Source organism: Martes martes, assembly GCF_963455335.1.
Source record: "Martes martes genome assembly, chromosome: 7".
Lineage (NCBI taxonomy): Eukaryota > Metazoa > Chordata > Mammalia > Carnivora > Mustelidae > Martes > Martes martes.
Genome location: NC_137894.1, coordinates 16,211,506 through 16,232,913, shown reverse-complemented (window position 1 = coordinate 16,232,913; position 21,408 = coordinate 16,211,506). Strand labels below are relative to the sequence as shown.

Below are 21,408 nucleotides of genomic sequence, written 5' to 3'. Positions count from 1 at the left end.
TTCCATTCTTTTGAAATTATTTGGGATACAATGGTGACTTAAGTGGCCCCCTTTCCATTTTCTGTTTCTTGAGAAGAGGTTGAGTTCTCCACCTTCTCTTCCAGTGAGAACACTTTATAATTGTATGCTTTTAAAAATGGTTGCTCTTGAGTAAAGATGGCTAAGGAACTCCCTGGGAAGAACAAAAATAAATGTAAAAAAACCCAGAAAAAACTTAGTGAATATAAGGACACTGGGGAGGGAGGGAGTTCAAGGCTGATGTGCGACTTATTTCCTATCCCCCAAAATAAAGAGAATGAGCCTTTACATCCAGCACCTTCATTTTTTATGTGACGGTGACCCCAAATCTATCCTTTTAGCAGTAGATAAGGGACATGCCGTTAGCTTTTCCAACAGCTTAGATCAGGTTTGATTTTTATTGTTGGTCGTTCTAAGAATTCCAATGAGGAGAAAGCTCTCATGGGTACAGTAAATTTGCTTTTCCCCCTTTATGTTTGTAGTTCATAGCAGCCTCCATTTTCCCTTTATTTTGAAAAGTACAAATGCCTTTAATCACATTAGGTGTGTTCCTTCTCCACGGAAGCCGGGAAAGAGGCTCCCTTCCTTTCTCCCATAGCTCCGTAATTGGAAATTTGGTAACTGTACTAAATTTTAAATTTTGGCATTTGTATGGAACAGCTATCCATCTGCTGGCGAGACGCACTGCCCGGGGCTTTTTGAGAAATCCCTTAATAGTCCTAAACACTAATAATATTTATATACATTGAGATGAGACAAAATTTACAGCAGGCTTCTGGGGCTGACTCCGGGACTCTCTAACCCTGAATTTCCTGCGTGTTCTCCCGCCTCCCAGAATCCTCGGGTTCTGCTGTGGCCAGGGGATCTTCTGTCCCTGGAGCAGTCTCTTATTTACAGAGTTTGTCCTCCAGCAAACCAGTCACCTCTCCTTTCTCCCCACTCCCCATCACACCCCATTCTTACTCCCCTCGAGTCGTCGATACGTGTCATGCCGTTTGAATCCCATACCATAAAGGAACCCCTTGATTTGTGATCCCTTTAAGAGGAATTGTTCTGCTTATAAATAACAAGATTTCACCTAATTTAAGCTTTGCTGAAATTCCTTCTGAAGGAGCTCTCCTTGCTGAAACAAAACCCTAATTCCCCAGCCTGTGTGCTGCTTGTGGCAAGAACTGACGGACCGTGTTTTCCACGTAACACACGCCTTTGAAAGGACCTCGGGGGGACCACTGCCCAGAGATGCCGTTGCCATCGGAATGGGAAAATACTTTGTCAGGTTTGGGGGATTTCTTTTTCTTTCTCCTACTAGAGATGCCCAACATTTGCACGTGGGCATAGCCGATTCCCAGCAAGAGCACAGGGATGTTTTCTTTTCTATGCTTTTAAATGCTCTCGAGTTTTTAGTACACTTTAATATTAATGCCTGCCACTTAACGATTTTATATAGTGTGTTATTTAAATTATAAGTGAGGGAAAGGGGGCTTGGCAAGCAGATAGTGGCCCCTGTTCATTTCTGTTGATGATCGTGAGATTTCTCATCAATTTTCCCTTCCTCCAATCACAAAGCTTGGTGGTGGCTGATGATGGCGACTTCAGGGCTCTGAGTGAGGGGGTGCTCGTGCCAGCACTCAAGACTGTGAACACAGGCTTCTTCAGCCAGTTTCATGTTAACCACATGAACCTATGGGTCTGTTAATATTACAGAAACCTTGTCGGGGCCACATAACAAGGATGTGTCTCTCCTCTCCCCTCACCTGATCCCTCTTCGGTCAGCTCAGCCCCCTCAGGTCATGGTGCCCTCTGTGCAGCTCCCAGACGACCTTTCCAATATAAAAAGCTGCCTTTTTTGCTCTTCCCCTTCCTAAAATCTCCAGTGATGCCCATCACCCACCAGTTGGCGACTAGCCTCCTGCTATCTTCACGGGCACCCAGTCCTCCCGCCACAGCGACAGAATTGCCTTTACGCACATTGACGTGTGATTTCCTCCGTGTCCTTCTTTATTCTTCTCCTCCTCGTCTTTCATCTTGCATCTCCAGCCTGAGCATCTCTTCAAAACCATCCCTGATGCCCAGGGCGTGCCATGAACGTGCACTCGACCCTGTACTTCCCTGGCATATCGCCCATTCCTCGAGGGCGGGGTCTGGCACGCAAGTGCGGGGACGTTGCTGAATAAACACTTGCTAAATGCATCGACAACCGGCGGGTAAATGGACTTCTGTTCCCGTTACTACTTTAAAAACCTGAACTAAAAGACACACAATGTATTTGTTTCCTTAGATCTTGAGCCTTGAAGTTAACCTCCATACAGGATAGATTTGAAATTAAATTGTCACTGAATCTATTTGATAGTTAGATGTCTTCAGGTATGAGATCTGATGGGAGAGAATGTGCTCGTGTGTGTGTGTGTGTGTGTGTGTGTGTGTGTGTGTGTGTTTGTATACCTTTACTACAAATACGCTAGACTTGTAAATTCAAATTAGTGTCACCCTCCTCAAGATGATCACCCAGGTGGACAATATATGTATCACCACATTTTTGCAACTCCTATCTATAACACCTACTTTTTCGGGGTGCTTAGAGATACTTACTCCTTGTTATTTATTGGGTAGCTTAGTTTCTGGAAATAGCCATAAGTCATTGAGGCAGTTCTGGTAAACAGAAGTGATACAAACCAACGGGAATGGTTTTCTTCTTTGCTTGTAAGTAGCTCTGAAAGTGTGTCTCAGTTGGGTGTAATGAACAGCAGGCACATATAGAGGACAAAAATTTATTTCTCTCTCTAGAGAAAGCCAGGTCTAGAGGTAAGCAGTACAGGGTTAGCCTTTTGGCAGACCAAGATCCTTTTATCTTACTCCACCTTCTTAGTGGGCTACCTCATGACCAAGATGGCTGCCGGAGCATGATGCGTTGCTCCTGCATTCCAGCCGGCAAGGAGGAAGGGCACACTCAATGTTTTTAAGGCATCTTCCATTAACTACCAACCAAAAAAGTTTTCTTATATCTCACTGGTTAGGACATACGTCACTTCTAGCTACAAGAGAGGCTAGGAGATAGAATATCTAGCTGGGTGGCCAAATGCCCAATTAAAAATCAAGGTTCTATTATCAAAGTAGATAAAAAGAATAAATAATGGAAAGCAACTTACGGTCTCTGCAAAAGGATAATTTCAAAGGAGAAACTTGGAAAATTATTTTAAGGAGCTTGACAGTATCATGAGAATGTATCTGTTTTCTTCAGAGGTGACAGTGTTCATTTGAATGGCCAAGTTCTGATGTTCGTTTTTAAATTCACCTTTCCACAGTAAAATAGGAACTTTTGGGTGCAGTTAGTGGGGTGTAAATTGGTAAAAACTTTCCAGAAGATAGTTTGACCTGGTGAGGTCAATTCTGGAAATTGATCCTAAGGAAATAGTTAAGATTTCTCATGAAGATCGCAGTGTTCATTGTAATAATAAAATGTCAGGAGTAAACAAAATGTTTCATAGTAGGAGACAGGTTATAACTTACACTATACTGTGAGATGCAATGTAGCTGTTAAGTGATTATGGAATTCACGATATATTATACCAAAAAAGAAAAAATGGTTTCAGGATAGTTTGTTCCTTTTTTGAAGATATTTATATGTACATACTCATGCATAGAAAGGGACCTGGGGCCGGGTGCCTGGGCAGTTCAGTGGGTTAAGCCTCTGCCTTCGACTCAGGTCATGATCTCAGGGTTCTGGGATCGAGCCCCGCGTCAGGCTCTCTGCTTGGTGGGGAGCCTGCTTCCTCCTCTCTCTCTGCCTGCCTCTCTGCCCACTTGTGATCTCTGTCAAATAAATAAATAAAATCTTAAAAAAAAGGGGGGGGACCTAGGGGGATCCACATGAAGGTATTGATAAAGGGGGTATTTGGGGCAGATGGACTAGACGTCCTATATATTTTCATTTATCTGTGATCTCTGATTTTTTTTTAGCACATATTTTGTTTATAAGGAAAACAGTAATAGAATCTTCACTAAATAATATATGTCAGATTCAATAATATACATATTTAAATAATTTTGTGTTGTTTCCCAGCTCAAGAAAAAGTAGGAAACATTTAATATAAACCAGATTTCGTATTTGGTTGATTTATACTTTATTTGCTAGTGAGGCTAACAGCCCCACAGAGTGTGATCATTACATTGTTGTTATGGAAATAAATGCCAGCTCATCTACTTGGGACATGAATTGTGGATCTCTGCTTTTTAGACACTGCTTCCACTAAAGTTTGGCAGAGTGGCTCAAAGGAGATGGTTTCTAATATGCTATGAGTGACTCCTCTGGGCTCAGAGACACTCTCCACCGCCCCCCTTTTTTTCTTATTTGAGAATAACAATCAGACACAGGGACTTGGTGTTATAATAGGTTAGGCTCTGTGAATAAGTTAATACCATCATTTTTGGGGAGCAAGAACTTTGACATAGAAACGGACACAAACTTTTTCTAAAGCCATTTTGTAAACCCAAATAGTATCACCTTTAATATTCCAGTTTCATCATTTTTTAAATAAACGATTTTTGAATGATTTAAAAATACTTGTAATAATATATGTAATAAAATAATTTTTTAAATAATCATTTCTTCACACTAAAGCTTTTCAAGGTATTTCATGGAACATGGTCATACTGCAGAGGAACAATACATCATGCCTTTAAAAGGAATAATACGCCTCATTGTTCCCATTGGGCTGTTGCATTATCATGTTGGCCTCCAGCAAAGCTCTCATATGGATATTACTACCCCCATTGTATAGATGTAAAAAGAGAGGGTCAAAGTCAGAGAAGCTAATGACTCCTCAGGAGTACACAGAGAGTAAATAAGAGAGGCCGAACTCAAAACACAAGAGTATTTTCTCCCCGCCTTAATGAAACTGTGACTAGGGTCTGTAATACTGTCATTGCAAGTCTGCCGCGGGCTACAGAGCCCTGGGAAGCTCCGTTTGGGGATATCGTGGGTGCGTCTCTGGGCGGCGAGTGGGTGGTTGACTGTCACTGGGGTGATCTGGTCCAGGGTGGCCAGTGACCCAGGACAAAGCAGGCCAGGCCTGGACGAGGCAGTCCAAACCCGACCCCCCAGTCTCACCTGCTGTCCCCTCTGCCCCCACAGTGTGCCCGAGCGCGTGCGGGAAGCGCGCGTGCACCGAGAACAACGAGTGCTGTCACCCCGAGTGTCTGGGCAGCTGCAGCGCGCCCGACAACGACACGGCCTGCGTGGCCTGCAGGCATTACTACTACGCCGGCGTGTGCGTGCCCACCTGCCCGCCCAACACCTACCGCTTCGAGGGCTGGCGCTGCGTAGACCGCGACTTCTGCGCCAACATCCCCAATGCCGAGAGCAGCGACTCCGAGGGGTTCGTCATCCACGACGGCGAGTGCATGCAGGAGTGCCCCTCTGGCTTCATCCGGAACGGCAGTCAGAGGTCAGTCATGCAGCTCCCCTCCATGCCCCTCAATACCCCCAGCCCCGCCCAACAACTCCCCCCTTCACCCACAACCACAAAATAAAATGCGTTTGTTTTATATTGTGTCTTAGAAGTGTACTGCCAAGCCACTTGAAGTTAAGTACGTGGCTTGCTGTGCTGGCCTGGGTACGTGGAGGTCACAGTCTCCCCTCCCTGCACTCGCCAGGCTGCCTGCTAAGCAGGTGTGGGGTAAACCCGGGAGGACCATACATTTAGGTTGTCCTATCCCTGGTGCCACCCAGCACCAGCTCTGTGAAGTCTTGGGGAGTGGCGGAGAGAAGACAAGCCGAGCCCTGAACAGCGTCCTTGAGGCAGCCGGCAGGCGGGACGGTCCGTTAGCACAAACTCCATCCTGTGCCTGCCCTAGCTGCCATGAAGAGTAACCAGGAGCTTACAGTAACCTGTTTTCCATTAGCACCTGTTCCTCTCTCTCTCTCTCTCTTTTCCTTCGACCGTGCCCTTCTCTCCAGTTTTCTCTGCCTCTCTCGTTTTCTTTCCTGAACATTGAGACTTTGCTTGGGAAGCAAAGGCGTTCTTTACAGCAAAAAGCATCCCTCTGGTGTATGTGGGCTGGGCTTCTGTAAATTTGTTGTTGTTTATGTTTTTGAGAAAGGCAATAGTGGCATTGTTATAAAATACAGAACTGTAGCCCTGGAATTCGAAAGACCAGAGGTTTGGGGTCGTTCTTCCCTCCTCTAGGTAGAGCAGAGAACTTTAGGAAAGAACAGTTTAGTTGCCATGGGCCAAATGCTTCCTTCATCTTCAAACCAAAGATAAAACTCCCATTCTTTCTTAACATTAGAGCAACTTTCCATCTGTTGTCTCGTCTTTACTATTATAATAGTAAAAATTATTCTGAATACTTTTTTAAAAGCGAAGTGTCCAAGGACTCCCAAAGGACTGTAAAGTATGCAAATGCCACCCAGAATAAGTCTACCGCATTTTACTCACAGTTTATTGGTAGCCTTAGAACTTACGAGGGCTTTCCCGGTACCTTGGGCCATGCCTGGAACCCAGATGAGGCTCAGCCACGGCTCCTCCTGGGGGCGGAGCAGAGATGGGACAGCTGGTGCATGAAAGGGGCCAGGGGGTGCGGGGGGGGGGGGAGGATGGTACCATCTTTGTCCTGGGGATACACTGTCCTGTGACATAGTGGGGGCCAGCAAGAGGGGACTGCTGTGCATTTCAGCAGTGTTTCTCCCATGGTGGAGCATTTTCAAAGAACTGAGCTGTTTTTTTTTTTCCCTACCCATTCTTATAGTCTGTTCAGAGCTACAGATCTAACTCTTCTGTTTTAAAATAAAACACCGTGAAGAAAGAATAAATACCACTCTCAACCTTTAAGACCTATTTGACACTGAGTTTAAAATATTTATTAATACTGTTTGTACCCTCTCTGTACCCGAATGGATTCAAGGAAGCTTGCTCCATAAAAGTGTAATCAGAGCACTTCCTTAGAAAAACATTTCTAAAGGGCTAGATGATTCCTAGACATTTTAGCAAAGGTGTTTGGTTCAGAAATTGCTGTTTGAATAAAACGTCGGGGAAAGCTAAACAAACACTTGACATTACAACCTATAAGTCACACTCGTGGACACTCCTCCCAGAGAAATGAAAATGTACGTCCGTGTAACAACACGTACACAAGTGTTCACGGCAGCTCCGTGCGTAATAGCCAAAGACAAAAGACAACTCAGATGTTCTACCGTAGGGAAATGGTTAAACAGACTGTGGTACATCCATGCCATGGACTATTATTCAGCCAGAAAAAAAGAGCAAGCTGTTGAAATACGCGACGACTGGGGACAGATCTCAAGGACATTATGCTGTGTGGGGGGGGAAAAAAGAAGGTGATCTCAAAAGATCCCGTACTATAGAACTCCATTTATATAACAGGCTCAAAATGACAACATTGCCATGATGAAGAATAGATTAATAGTCAGGAGGACGGAGTTAGGGATGTGAGGATTGGAGGTAGCTCTTTGGGAGATCTTCCCGAAGTACTTCTGTATCTTGACGGGGTGAAGATCACAAAAGGGATATAAGGTGACACGGAATTATGCATTCATTGTACCAGTGTAAATTTCCTGGTTTTGATATTCCATTTATAGTAATATAAGATGTTGCCATCTGGGATGCAGGGGGAAAGTACTTTTTGTAACTTTTTGAGAGTCTGTTTCAGGATAGAAAGTTTTTTTTAAAGAAGGAGGGTGGAGGCATTACATGGTATGTAGATAAATTAGAATAAAAGACCAAAAAAACAACAAAAAAAGTGGAGACAGGAAGCTGTTACCCATAGTGGAAATAAGAAGGTTACGTATGATGTTCTAGAAAAGAGAAATCTCCCCTTCTGTGCTTGGCCCAGTTCCTTGGGAAACCTTGCCTAGCATTCTCCCCATACGAAATAGGAAAAGAGTAGGGAAATTTTGTTTACCTGTAAGTTTGTAAACAAAACAAATCCCTGCATCTTTGCCTTAGATAGGCAGTAAGATTTCGTTAAAACAAAACAACACAAAAGCTTTCATGTAAGCTAACACTTACACTTTATTTATCTTCACGAAGTTTAAGAGATCATTTAAGAACAATAACGACAATATACCTGGCTCTCCAGTTCTCCGTCCTATTTATTTTACACGCACATGCGCACGCAAACACACACACACACACACACACACACACAAAATAAGGTGGTAGCCTTTGTTTGGAAATCAACCCAACTTTGATCCTCTGTGGTTCAGCAGCCAGATTAGCGTTGTGTCCACAATTTCGTAAATGAATGGTCGATAAGCAGGAGAATGCCAATCTTGCTCCCTGATCCCTGACTCATGGCGGTCCTGTAGCATGTGTGGGATAGCACTGGAAACGGGAGTTTATTACAAAGTAACGGAAGTTCCTTGCTTTCAGCGCACATGCCGCGAAAACAACATTCCGATCAATTTACGAGTTTCTGCAAAACACTGTCAAGAAATAATTTCAGTTGTACATTAGCAAGAAAATAAGGGCTGTGTGTTCTTCCCCACGCATTTTGGAACTCCTTGCTGGGTTTTGCTGGGATGCCTTGACTGCGAGAGTGAGACTCCCGTTAGTGGCAGAGACATCACGGTCATCACGGTCCCTTTCCTGGTCCTTGTCCAGTCTCCCAGCTTCTCCCCCAGGGTGTGCCGGGCAAGGCCGCATAGAGAGCGGCCCCGTTTTTCCTCGGGAGCCACCACTGTGTCCTTTCTTCAAGGCTGTTTCTCCCACATGGAACCAGCTGGCTCCCCAGCCGACAGCCTCTGATACACACATGCCTCAAGGATGCATCACATATTTTGTCTGGAAACAAGAGGCACGCTTTTCCTTTGTAGGCACTTTCTTCTTGTGGTTGCAGTTTGAATGGCTGATCCTGGCTGGGTGGCTTCGGGATGAGATACAGTGTGCCCACTTGAACCCTTCCCAACAGTTGTTTTTGGTAATGTGTACCGCACAAACAACTTAGAATAAAAGCGTGTCTTCATGTTTTTTTTTTCCTTAACTCAAGAAGCCTGACTCAGTTCTCCGTGTTTTGGGTTGATTTTTTATCTTCACCAGCATGTACTGCATACCTTGTGAAGGTCCTTGCCCCAAGGTCTGCGAGGAAGAAAAGAAAACAAAAACCATTGATTCTGTTACCTCTGCTCAGATGCTCCAAGGATGCACCATCTTCAAGGGCAATTTGCTCATTAATATCCGCCGAGGCAGTAAGTATCCTGTCCCATCCCCCCGCCCCCCAACTGAAAAAGGTGGCCGGACCACCTGGTTTTCTTTTGTTGACTTGCTGTCCCTTCCCCTCCATGACTCACACCTGAAACCTGGGCCTGGAAAAAACAGCATGGGGCATAAGCCTCGTGCTCAATGTGTCTTTTTTCGAGTTTCCCTCAAAGATTAAAAAAAGAAAAAAAGAGAAAACCAGATTGAAAGGCAGTCTATTTTGCAGCTCTTGGCTCGGCATTTATTCACGCCCAGGATCATGGCTCATCTTTCTGTGAGGCCCGTCTCACGCAGGAGACGCACATCCCAGCACACACCAGCCCCAGAAGAGGCTGGGGGATCAAAAGTGTCATTCAGCAGCCTCCAGCTGGAGCCAGAGCCATACGGCTTCAAGCCCAAAGAGGTCTGGTTCCCTGGGAGGTGTTGAGGAGACTGTGCAAAGGGAAGAAGTTAATGATACCCCTTTAAAACTTTATTAAGTCCAAAGAGTGGTTAATCTCCAAATTTACTTTGGAGAGCAAAAATAAAATAAAATAAAAATAAAATACTAGGGTGTGTCATCCCGTATTTAAAGCTTCGATCCTCACCCCTGTAGGATCGCCGGCGTTTGTAGTAGATGGCGTTCCTGGTGATTGCGTGTGTGCAAAAACTACTCATGGACTTATTCCGTGATCTTTTCACTTCTGATCTTTAATTGACGATGGCTTCCTAGCCTTAAATTCTCCACCACTGGGACCACTCGGTCAAGGTATTTCTGATAGTTTCATAATCTAGAATAAAAATCATAAAAAGACCTTGAGGTTGAAAGGATTTTTTTTTTTCCCTTAAATCCTTTTGTGGAGAAATTTTTGCAGGTTGATTCGGGTGGGGTGGGAAATGGCTGATTGATTTATTCTGTGGATTTACTTCTCCTTAATACCGTTTGTTCGGTGAGCGAGCCAAGCTCTTACGGCTTAGAGATGGTAGAAACACGTTTGCGCTCAGTCCTTTTGGATCATTTGGTTCTCCTCATTTTCCAGAACCCCTTCCACCCCTCCACCACAGAAATAACTTTGCTTCCACATGGCTAGAATTCTCTTACCCTCATGGTGCTTCTAAAGTTTTGTTCCTGGGGCACCTGGGTGGCTCAGTGGGTTAAGCGTCCCGACTCTCGATCCCAGCTCATGTCTTGATCTCAAGGTCATGAGTTTGAGCCTAGCGTTAGGCTCCACACTGGGTGTGGGGCCTACTTAATAAATACGTAAATAACTAAATAAATGATGAGGTTTTATTCCTTTTGTTCTTACTAAATTACTTAATTTTTGAAAAGATGCCCTTATTCCTAGAACATACCCTTTAAGCACCTAAATCTCCTTTTTTTTTCTTTCAAATGTTCATATCCTGAAGGTAAGAATTTAATCCATGAATTAAATCCGTGGAGGAGTAGAATTTAAGAAGGAATAAGTACATATTCATGCACGGTGGTGAAATGTGTCTTCCGGTGTATGTCCAGTGGAAGAAATCACTTGGATACGAGGGAATAAGACATCTCACTGGAAAGGGCATCCCCAGCCTCGACTCAAGACAGGCATCCATCCTACCCTGAGTTTAAAGTTCAGGGTCTTTTTCTTGAAATATCCACCACAGGCAACTTCTGGTGTTTGTAACTTGAATTTCTCCTAGAAAACCATTAAACTCTACAGTAAGCATAGCCCCCAGCCCTCCAAGACAAGATCCTTATTCTTTTATTTTTATCCATTCAAAGCAAAATAGAACCTCTCATTAAGTAAGCCTTCAACAAATCATGTGCAATAAAATCCCATTAGGTTGGACCATACCCAACTGATTATAGTATTTATTGTAATTTTGGCATAAGTTGAACCGAAGTTGATGTTCCTTTTTTTTTTTTTTAAACTATGAGGAAAAGACAGGCCGAACAGGATGATGGGAAATACAGTGTGTATAGATTACATTGTTTTCACATACTTAGTAGTAGCAACTATTTCTCAAACTGTCCTCTCATTACGAGAATCAGATGTGCACATTATAGAAAACTCAGAAGCCCAGAAACGAATTTTGAAAAATCACCAGCAGATAACCTGGTATGTTAATATTTTGGTGTGTTTTCTCCCAGTCTTAGTAAGACGGACTCTTTAAATATAGATCCCTGTATCTTAGGAACTGGAAATGCAGCAAAGGCAGTTCCTAATGAGACCGAGAAAATGTTGTTTATTCAGTCATGCCCTTGTACTGTGGAGGCAGTGCTGTCTGTTGACAGAGGGTATTAAAAGACGTTCCCTAGATTTGTCAGCCTTAGCTAATTGGCAGTCTGGTATTTATGATTTTACATTCGGTTAATCAGCCTGGGAGCTAGAGTACCCAGCCTTCTAAAAAGTCTCCTTGCCCTGCCTCGGAGGGGGGCCCTGTCCCAGGAGAGGTCGTTGAAAGTCAAGGCCAGGGAGGTACATTTTTGACAAGGATGGCAGGCCCTGTGCCAGCAACCTGAGTCTCTCAGAGGCGCCGAGACCCGCCACGGAATCGTTCTCCTGACATGTTGGCGAGCAACCGAGTGGGTCATCCCCGCACTACACGAAGGCTCACTAACATGGCCCCCTCCTCTCACAGATAACATTGCCTCAGAACTGGAGAACTTCATGGGGCTCATCGAGGTGGTGACCGGCTACGTGAAGATCCGCCATTCTCACGCCTTGGTCTCCTTGTCCTTCCTAAAAAACCTTCGCCAGATCTTAGGAGAGGAGCAGCTCGAGGGGTAAGTGCTCCAGATTTCATGGGCTGACGTGCTCCTATTACAAACTAAGTCGCATGCTTTCGAAACTCCACGTTACTAAGGTGAGGACTCTTTCTTATTACAAAGATGAAAGGAGGAAGCCAAGGGAAGGCCGGTGTCCCCTGCGTGATGGCCCATCCCCTCGGACAGAGTCCCGTGCAGCCATGATTCTCCATCCTGGGGATATTGCTGTTCTGGAAAATGGCATTGTGACCTGTCAGTCAAGCACCGTGTATCTGATGTGACTGTGGAAAGAGCAGAAAGGGGTGCTTTGGGGGACCCTCTGAGCCAAGAACAACAGAAATGGGTATCAGGTGCTTAGCCCTCTATGAGATCATCACTGACGTGACTCTTATCCCCAGAATGCTGTACTATGTAAAATCATTCCATCTTTTATAAACACAGGAGCACCTGGGTGACTCAGACAGTTGAGCGTCTGATTCTTAATTTCAGCTTGGGTCGTGATCTCAGGGTCATAGGATCGAGCCCCGCATCAGGCTCCGCACTGAACATGAGGTCTGCTTGTCCCTCTCCCTCTGCTCCCTATCCCTCTTCTCTCTCAAATAAGTAAAAAAATAAAATCTTTTTTAAAAAAAGAAAAGAGAAGAAAATCCAGTTGACCCTTGAACAACATGGTTTGAATTGTGTGGGTCTACTTAGACTCAATTTGGTTTAGTTTGGTTTGGATAAATACAGTACAGGACTGTAAATGTATTTTCCTTATTTTTAAAGAAAAATTTTTTTTCTAGCTGACTTCATTGTAAGAATTTGGTATATCATGCATATAATATACAAAACATACGTTAGTCAACTGTTACCGTAAGACTTCTGGTCAGCAGTAGACTCTTAGTAGTTAAGTCTGGAGGATGTCAACAATTCTATGTCAGTTGGCGACTGTGCAGAGTGTCCCCGCCCAAACCCCCACGTTATTGGGTAAACTATATTAGCACATAAGAGATTTGGAGGAGTATGGATAGTTCGTTTTGTTATAAAAGAAATCCTAATGGACAAAACTGTTTAATTGATGAGCCTGTTGGATTTGCACACTGGTAGAATTTTCGCCTTCTGCAGAGATGAGCTTCATGATAACCAGAGGCTTTTCAGCACAAGATAGATAAGAGCTGGTGCTTGTTGCTATAGTTTCTGTCCAGCAGTTGTCCTCTGGGTACCTCACGTATACACCTTTCTCTTCATGCTCCCTTTAAATACAGCTCTTGCCTGGCTTTAAGCTTTGAAATAAAAGGAGACATCCATTAATGAGCGAATTCCTTCCAAAGAGAATTTGGGGAAATAATTTAGGAAAGAAACAGGTGGGAAGGTCATGGGAAAGGTTGTCCTTGCTGATTTATCTTCCCTGACTGGGTAAAGTTACCCCATAAGGGTTTCTTTACAGTCTCCCTACTTTTCTCAGACTAACTCTTGGTCAGTCTCAAATTCTTAAAATTTCATCCTCTGACACAGCTAAAGAGTAAGGGCAGCTCTTCATTCCATCCTTGAAAAACACACTGTCCTCCCCACTGGGAACACTGATTCTCTAGGGAAAAAATTTCCTTCTCCTTGCAAATCCGGGGAGGCTGCCACCATGCCCAGCCCCCGAGTGTCACAAGTCACTTAACATGGCATGCTGGGGCTCTGCCGTTTTGAGGTCCTGGTTCTTGTTTGTTGTATTAAATTTTAAAGTGGATGTTAGCATGGTTTTTCCCCCCCTTTTCAGGTAGGTTTGTTTCTGGAATCCCTCATGTTGGAAAACACTTTTGGGGGGGGGTGGTGGGCGGGGGCAGATCAGGATCTGCAACTTTTCCTGCTGCTTAACGATACACTTTTTCTTTTTTCAGGCTGAACAAGTGATAGACATAGAGGGGAAAACTAGAAGGAGAATTTAAAATTTTTTTAAAATATTTTATTTATTTATTTATTTGAGAGAAATAAAGGGGAAGGGAGGAGCAGAGGGGGAGGGAGAGCAAAGGGGAGAGAATCTCCAGCAGACCCCGCACTGAGCCCCGAGCCTACATCGGGGCTCGATCTCGCAACCCTGAGATCATGACCTGAGCTGGAACCAAGAATCCCATGCTTCGACTGGGCCACCCAGACACCCCAAGAATTTAATTTCTATGAAGAATTATTACATGATGGGATTACCTTTTAGCCATGTGTTAACTGAAAGTATTACACCCTTCTATGGAGCTGAGAACTGAGACTGGACTTTTATTTGCACGGATATTTAAGGTACATTTCTCATCATCTGAAACTTGTATAAAACCGGATGTCCCAATTGGGAACACTTTAAGGATGCCTGCCATTGCTCAGGTGTTTGGAACTTCTCAAAGTTCAAGTACACTCCAGGCCCCTCCCCTGCTGTGAACATTTTAGATGACCAGGGAGGGCAAATTGGCCTTGGGTTTTCATACCCTGCTGCTGATCAGGGGCCCTGCAGCTCTGAGGATACTGTCCTGCCAGCCTATCCCTCCTACATGCTCTATGTTTAGCTGGGGTGCTGGAGGATCTTGCTTGTCTGGATGGGAGTTGGGTTCTCTCACCTCCCTTCCTTACCCAGGATTAAAAGAGGTAAAGGCCATCCTCGCTTGTGACGAATGCCCCCGCAGTTCTTTGGATCAGAGGTGACTGGTAGCAACAACTCCGTTCTTTATTGTGCATCCTCAGACTCAGGAAAGACACTAAGTCCCAGCCCTTGACCAGCTCTCCTCACTCCTGCAAGGAGGGAAGAGTCAGAAAGAGGCAGAGAAGAAAGGAATATGATAGATTCATGCCAACAACAGTGCAAAGCAGAACTTGCAAGGAGCTACGAGGGAAAGAAAAGGAATGTGCCATGGGCATGAAGAAGAGGCAGAGAATCTGATTAAGAAGATCCCACAGGGGGCATCTGGGGTGTCTCAGTGGGTTAAGCATCTGCCATCGGCTCAGGTCATGATCTCAGGGTCCCAGGATCGAGCCCCGCATCGGGCTCTCTGCTCAGGGGGAAGCCTCCTTCCTCCTCTCTCTCTCTGCCTGCCTCTCTGCCTACTTGTGATCTCTCCCTCTCTCTCTCTGTCAAATAAATAAATAAAATCTTAAAAACAAAAACAAAAAAAGATCTCACAGGCTTTCAAGAAGAGGTAGCATTGGAGATGGGCCTTGAAGGGTTTCCAAAAACATTCAGAAAGTGGAGGGTGAAGGAGGCAGTTCAGGATAGGGCAGTAAGAGCAGAGGCAGCGAGTTGGGGCATCCTGGGACCTGTTTGGCAAATAATGCTGGAGAGGTAAGTGGTATTAGAATTACGTAAGGTGTTACGCACCCGGGTGTGGAGGTTATAATTTAGGTAGGTGATGGAATGCAGTCAAGGCTTTTGAGCTGCAGGAGTGTTAGCAAAGCCACCTGGATGTTTCATTTCTGTGCGTCTTTGGTTTAAGCCAAGATAACTTTTATCCCAGTGGTTCCCAGACTTCGACGTTAAGAACTGTCTTGGGTGGGGCCAGGCTAAAAAAAAAAAAAAAGTCCCAATAACCCAAAATGCACTCCCCGTTCAGTCAGAATGTCTGGGGGTGGGATCCAGGCATCAATGATTTTTCTTAAAAATCCAAAGTAATTTCACTGTGTAGCCAAGATTAAATACCACTGCCGTGTCCCATTATTTCTTCTTCTCATATGTGAATCCGCAAAGCGCTTTGCCTTTTTTCCTAAATATTTAATTGTCACACCATTGCCTGTAAGTACTATTTTTCTTGACCTTCTACAGCCAAAGAAAATGTTTAAGTGCCTCCATTTGGTTCAGTAGGATGGGAGCCTTACAGCATTTTGTTTTGATGGGGAGTTCGAAGTGCTGGGTTCCTCAGCATCTGACCACCTTGGCTTTCCAAACTGGAACTGGGACCTGCCTCCAAGTCCCCTGAGCAGCCCAGACCACTGAGTCACATCCAGAACATGACATTCAAGCACTATAGCTAGAGGAGAACTCTAGGCTATCTCCAGAGCCTGCCGACTTTGTAATCGAATTTCCAGGGTGGTGAAAGAGGGAGGCAGAATCACGTTCCAGTGTTCTGGTGGCTGGAGAGCGGGCCCCAGACGGCATCAGGCGGGCATCAGTTTGTCCATAAGAACTAAGACATCCGGGTTCCCTAGAGGATGTCACTCAGTCTGTGCAATGTGATGTGTTTCTAGAATAATAAACTTAGGTTTTTCTGCTGCTTAAGAAGGAAGTGGATTTTGTAATACACATGTATAAGATTTCTAGAAAATGACTCATTTTTAAGCCCTTGAATAGAAAACCGGATATTTCTGTTATCTGGACAGTTCCTTGAGGTGAATAACCTTGAAGTGAACCCTTCTTAGGGCATCAGACAAAGAAAGAGGTAAAATTTCATATTCTTTGGTACCACCAAAGATCATCGCCCCAAAAAGCCTAAAAGCAGATAGAGGTAATAGGGTTCTAAGACTAGAAATTCTTGGGTACATTTGGGCATCTCTACGCTCATGACCCCAGCCCTTGACTTTGCAACACTTGGTGCTTCATGCTACCTTCCTGCAATTCTAAGATTAGGTTGCAACAGAGCTGCGTATTAATACTTCCTGGGACTTTAAAAAAGACTCAACCATGTGACTCAGCATTTCCAGGCTCTACCCAATATCTTCCCAAGAGAAATGAAAACATGCCCACACAAGACTTCAACGTGAATGTTCGTAACAATATTATTCACTCGAGCCCCCTCCTGCCCTCCCCTCAAAACCCACAGGAAACAATCCAGATATCCATCAACAGATGAATGGATAAACGAAATGTGGTACAATGGAATAGTGATATGATATAACAATGATATAACAACACGGGTGAACCTCAGAAACGTTAAGCTAAGTGAAAAAAAGCCAACACAAAGGGCTGCACATAGTATGATTCCATTAGTTTCTAGCGAAAGCAGGACTACGGAGACAGCAGATCGGCGAGGGCTGGGGGTAGGAGTACAGCCTGACCACCATTGGCAGCGGGAGAACCTTTAGATCGTGGAAATGTTCAGAAACTGCATAGTGGTGCTGGTGGGACAGCTGGATGTATTTACTGAAGCTCATGGCTCTGTATCCTTAGGGTGGGTACAATTTTTGGTATGTAAATTATACCTCGGTTAAGCTATTTGGAAAACCCTCAAAGAGGAAACATTTTCTGAGTTTCTCCTTTGGTACCCAGTGCCACTTGAATATAAATCCCCAGCCTTGCCGACCCCCCAAGGTTGGTGTAAATATTGGATTTGAAGGAGATTGAACGTGGTGTGAGCATCTGCGAAAAAGCCAAATCCTGGGTCTGTTGCAGATTGCTAGGATGCTGGAGACAGCCCTGTGTGCTGGGTTCTGATGCCCCCTAGAGACAGCCGGAAAGAGTCCATGCTTTCTCCTCGGAGAAGCGAAAGGGAATCATCAGTTATTTGCAGATTTTTTTTTTTCTGGTTTGTCAGTAAGGACTGAAGGGGAGTGAGGTGAGGGGGTTGGGATATCCCTTCCTACCCCCATCTCCCCATCTTCTGGACTCCCAGCCTTCCAATCCCACTGCCCCTGGGCTGGGAGAAGCCAAATAAATATGTTATCTCGTGTTGTTGCTTTAGTAAGTGGTAGAGATGTCGCTCAGACCCTGATCTTTGGACTCGCAAAAAACGATGCTCCAAATCCCGGCCCCGGGCTCGTCTTCTGTGCACTGTGCAAATCCCCAGCGCTTTCGCTTTCCTCTGCTTCCACATCCTTCCTGCCCTTCATCAGAGCAGGTAGGGAGGTGGGTGGTTGTTGATAAATCAGAGGTAAGACAACCCCAAGTCTGGAGCCATCCGTAAAGCACCTCTGCGTATAGTGTACAGTAGGCATCTAGAAGATCGACACAGATAACATACAGATATCCTCACGGAAAGGACCGACCACTTTCAACCCACCTCAGTCGGTCTACATCCCATCAGACGGGCCCCCCTGCCCCGCCAAGTACAGAAACAAACAACTTTTGCCGCACTAAGAAGGCTGGGAGTCAGAATACCAAGATCTGTAAAACCCAGGCATCTGTGTAAGCTACAGAAAAAAATAAAGTTAATTTTTAAAAAATATTTTCTGAATGTAAAGGCAGTAAGTTTGGGAACAATTAGGAAATCACATTTACTGAGCAACTGACTTGTATAGTCATTTCCTTTAGGAGACAATGAGAAGGGGGGTGTGTGTGTGCGTAAAATGTTCAGACAGGTCTCTGCCTTTTGCCATCTCTTAATTGTCACCTGATCACGGAAGGGGAGTTGGGGGGGAGCTAGGCCCCAACCCAGGGTTAGAAAAGCAAAAGCAGTATTGACAGGCAGCTCATGAATGGCTTGCTTATTATTCTGATGAGAGTTTTATTTTTGTTTTTTCGTCGCTCACAGAGGCTCCATAACGCCTGGGTTTTATTGATACTGGTATCCTGGCTCCAGGCCTTCTCAGTGTTGTAAAAAAAAATGTTTGTGTTTACTGTAAAAAGATAATCTTCCTTTTCAAAGTGATTAATCACACACACAGAATTTCAGTGGGCCTGCCATTCATTTGTCAAATTCCTGATTTATAATTCATGCTTCCTCCCATGGGAAGAAGCATGTTTTGTTCAGGAGGTATTTTCAGCGCGGTTTCTGTTCCCTGCCGGCGAGATCCGTCTACTAAAAAGAAGCCTCGTTCTGTGTTGAGACAGAGGTTTGACCAGGTTAATGCCTTTCCTTCCGGCCTGAGGTTTCTGCACTGACAAGGAGGTTTCATCCCATGGGAGCCAGCGGAGGAAGCTGGGAGCAGCCAGACCTTGGTACTGGCACTACAGAGTGTCCTTGAGAGCTGGACGTATTCGTGGACGAGAATGGGCCTGTCTAGGAGGCCTCTGGTTTCTACCTGCAAACCCCACCTTCGGTCGTCTGACGACCCAATCACCCAGCATCAGCTTCAGCCTGGCACTGGGGGAGCAAGGAGATGTGGGTGGCGACCGTCCCCAAGGGACAGCAGGTCTCACCTTGCCATGTCCCAGTGCTTCCCACCTGCATACCTGGGCTTGTGTTGCATATCCCAAGTAGATTCATGTGGACAGTGTCTGAGGCTCCTTTTCCAGTGGATGGATGTGTCAGGGAGTGAGCTCTTCCTGAGAGTGAGCTCTTCCTGTCAACTCAAGTTTTTGCTGCCTGCTTTGGTGGCCTTGAATGTGTCCAGCCAGGGTGGGTCAGTGAGAAGGCTCATGCGGTTGCAGAGGCACTGCCCTTGGACTCCCTCTGCCCACTGAACCATGTGCAGGCAGGGCTCCCACTCCCACCCCCTGCATGTCTGTGCATGGGTCCAGTGCCTCTGGAGGGCTTGGGCTCAGGCTGATGGGACAGAATCCCCCTCAGCTCTGTGACTCCTCTCAGGCATTAGGGTTTTAGACTCGTAAGACAAACAGGGAGCTCAGATGTTTATAACCCTTGTTGTCCTCTGAGTGTGTGTTCGTGCCCCTGTCCCTGGTCCTTCAAGAAAACTGGCTGGATGGCTACAGAGAGCACTAAGGGAACCGCCTATGGCTACGTGGCTCTGACCCTTGTCTCTGAACTCCCTGATGAGTTCCCAGGCAGGTGTCACGAGTCTGCTAGGCCTTATTAGAACCATAACATTCTTCTTAATGAGACTCAGGCTGGGGTTGACTGAGCGGGTAAAGGTGCTGGTGTGATATGTGCAAGGAAACCCATCAGGCCCCATGAACACAGCCTCTGGGACAGAGGAGTGCCCTGGACTTCTGTCCTGGCTTTGGAAAGCGGGTCATCCTCTCTTCTCTGCAGCTTGTGTGTTGGATCGTTCAGTGGATGTTAACAGTAGCTCAGAGTGCTACACCCATTCCTAGACTCCGTTCTGCATGAAGTGCTTGAGTGAGCTCCGGAAAGCCTGAGGCTGGGGACCGGGAGGGGGACAGGAAGGATTCGAGGTCCATGGGGAGTAGACCTTTCATCACAGAGGACTTGGATGGGCAGGATGGTCCTGCCTACCTAGAGAAAGAGGTATACAGCCTGGATCTTTCTCCAGAACCCCCAGCTGTAGCTGTCTATGCTGCCACCCCGCAGAGGATGCATTTTTCTCTGGGCAGCTGGAGATCGTGTTGCAGATTCTGGCCATCCTTCCGTCTTTCCTTCAGTCGACAGGTGGAACTTCTGTTTCTGCTTCTGTGTCCTCCCCGCCTAGGGGCAGGACCCATATCTCACTTGGTCAGCTTGTTGCTAACCAACAGCCCCTTGTTGGTGCCCAGCACCTGTTAGCCCAGTGCCCCTCCAAGTGCGATCATCACCTGGGTGCAGGTTAGCGACGCATATTCCTGGCCCAGCCAGCCCTACTAATGAGAAACTCTGGGAAGGGGCCCCAGCCATCCAAAAACAAGCCTTGTGCACACTAACCTGGGAGTGTTGGTCACTGAGTCACTGCTGCCTGGATTGGGCGGGGGTGGGGGAGCACAAGGGCACTGCCCAAAGGGGGCTCTCTTCCCCCACCTTCTCTAGGGACTGTGGTTGAAGATTTTTAGGATGGGGTGAATCTGGAGGAGAGAGCTGGCCCAGGGCTGGTCCACCACCGGGTCTGTATCCCTGCCCCGTTCTCTCTCCTAGCCCACCATAGGCCACGGATGGCACGGATGGGATTTACCCCCAAGGATAACAGCAGACTCTCCAGCAAATATGTAAGCCGTTCCGGTTGAGTAGCCGAGCATATCTGTTCTCCCATGGACTGATTTCAAGTTCGTTATACATACTCTGCTCCGAGAGAAATACCCAAAGGCATTTCTCCGGAATGATTCCAGTAATATCCTCTGGTGTGAGAGGCATTATTTGTTGGTAATAGAGGTCCTAAAATTAATTAGTGTCTTATCGATTTCAATATGCTGTCCTTGAGTCATGCTGTTCTATTGTTAACAGTAACTGTCCACTCTCACACACTGTTAATATCTAAATCTCTTTTTGGCAAAGGCAGCGTGTTCCAGAGCCCCGTGCCGAGGAGGACTGGCGTGGGGTGGCCGGCGGGCAGGAGGGGGCACTGGGAAAGGGCCGGAGCACTCACGAGGATTTCTGTGCTTCCAGGAACTACTCCTTCTATGTCCTCGACAACCAGAACTTGCAGCAGCTATGGGACTGGGACCATCGCAACCTGACCATCAAAGCTGGGAAGATGTACTTTGCTTTCAATCCCAAATTGTGTGTGTCCGAGATTTACCGCATGGAGGAGGTGACGGGGACGAAAGGACGCCAGAGCAAAGGGGACATAAACACCAGGAACAACGGAGAGCGAGCCTCCTGTGAGTGACCCCAGCAACCGTGATAAAGTGCAGCCCCTCTGCTGATGGCTGGCTCCGTGGGTGGCGCCCTCCATGCCTCACTCTGTGGGGGAGTTGGGGGGGGGGGAACACAGGGCCTCCTGAGCCAGCACTTTGCT

The 21,408-nt window shown here is 45.9% G+C and overlaps 1 protein-coding gene across 1 annotated transcript in view; it reads left to right on the top strand.

Moving 5' to 3' along the window:
* IGF1R (insulin like growth factor 1 receptor) overlaps positions 1–21,408 on the top strand; it is a 296,173-nt gene that overhangs the window by 227,427 nt on the left and 47,338 nt on the right. The window contains exons 3-6 of the mRNA XM_080808720.1: positions 5,150–5,462; positions 9,075–9,223; positions 11,838–11,982; positions 21,057–21,271. Of these exons, the coding sequence (XP_080664846.1) occupies positions 5,150–5,462; positions 9,075–9,223; positions 11,838–11,982; positions 21,057–21,271 (822 nt within the window). The remainder of the gene's footprint in view (positions 1–5,149; positions 5,463–9,074; positions 9,224–11,837; positions 11,983–21,056; positions 21,272–21,408) is intronic.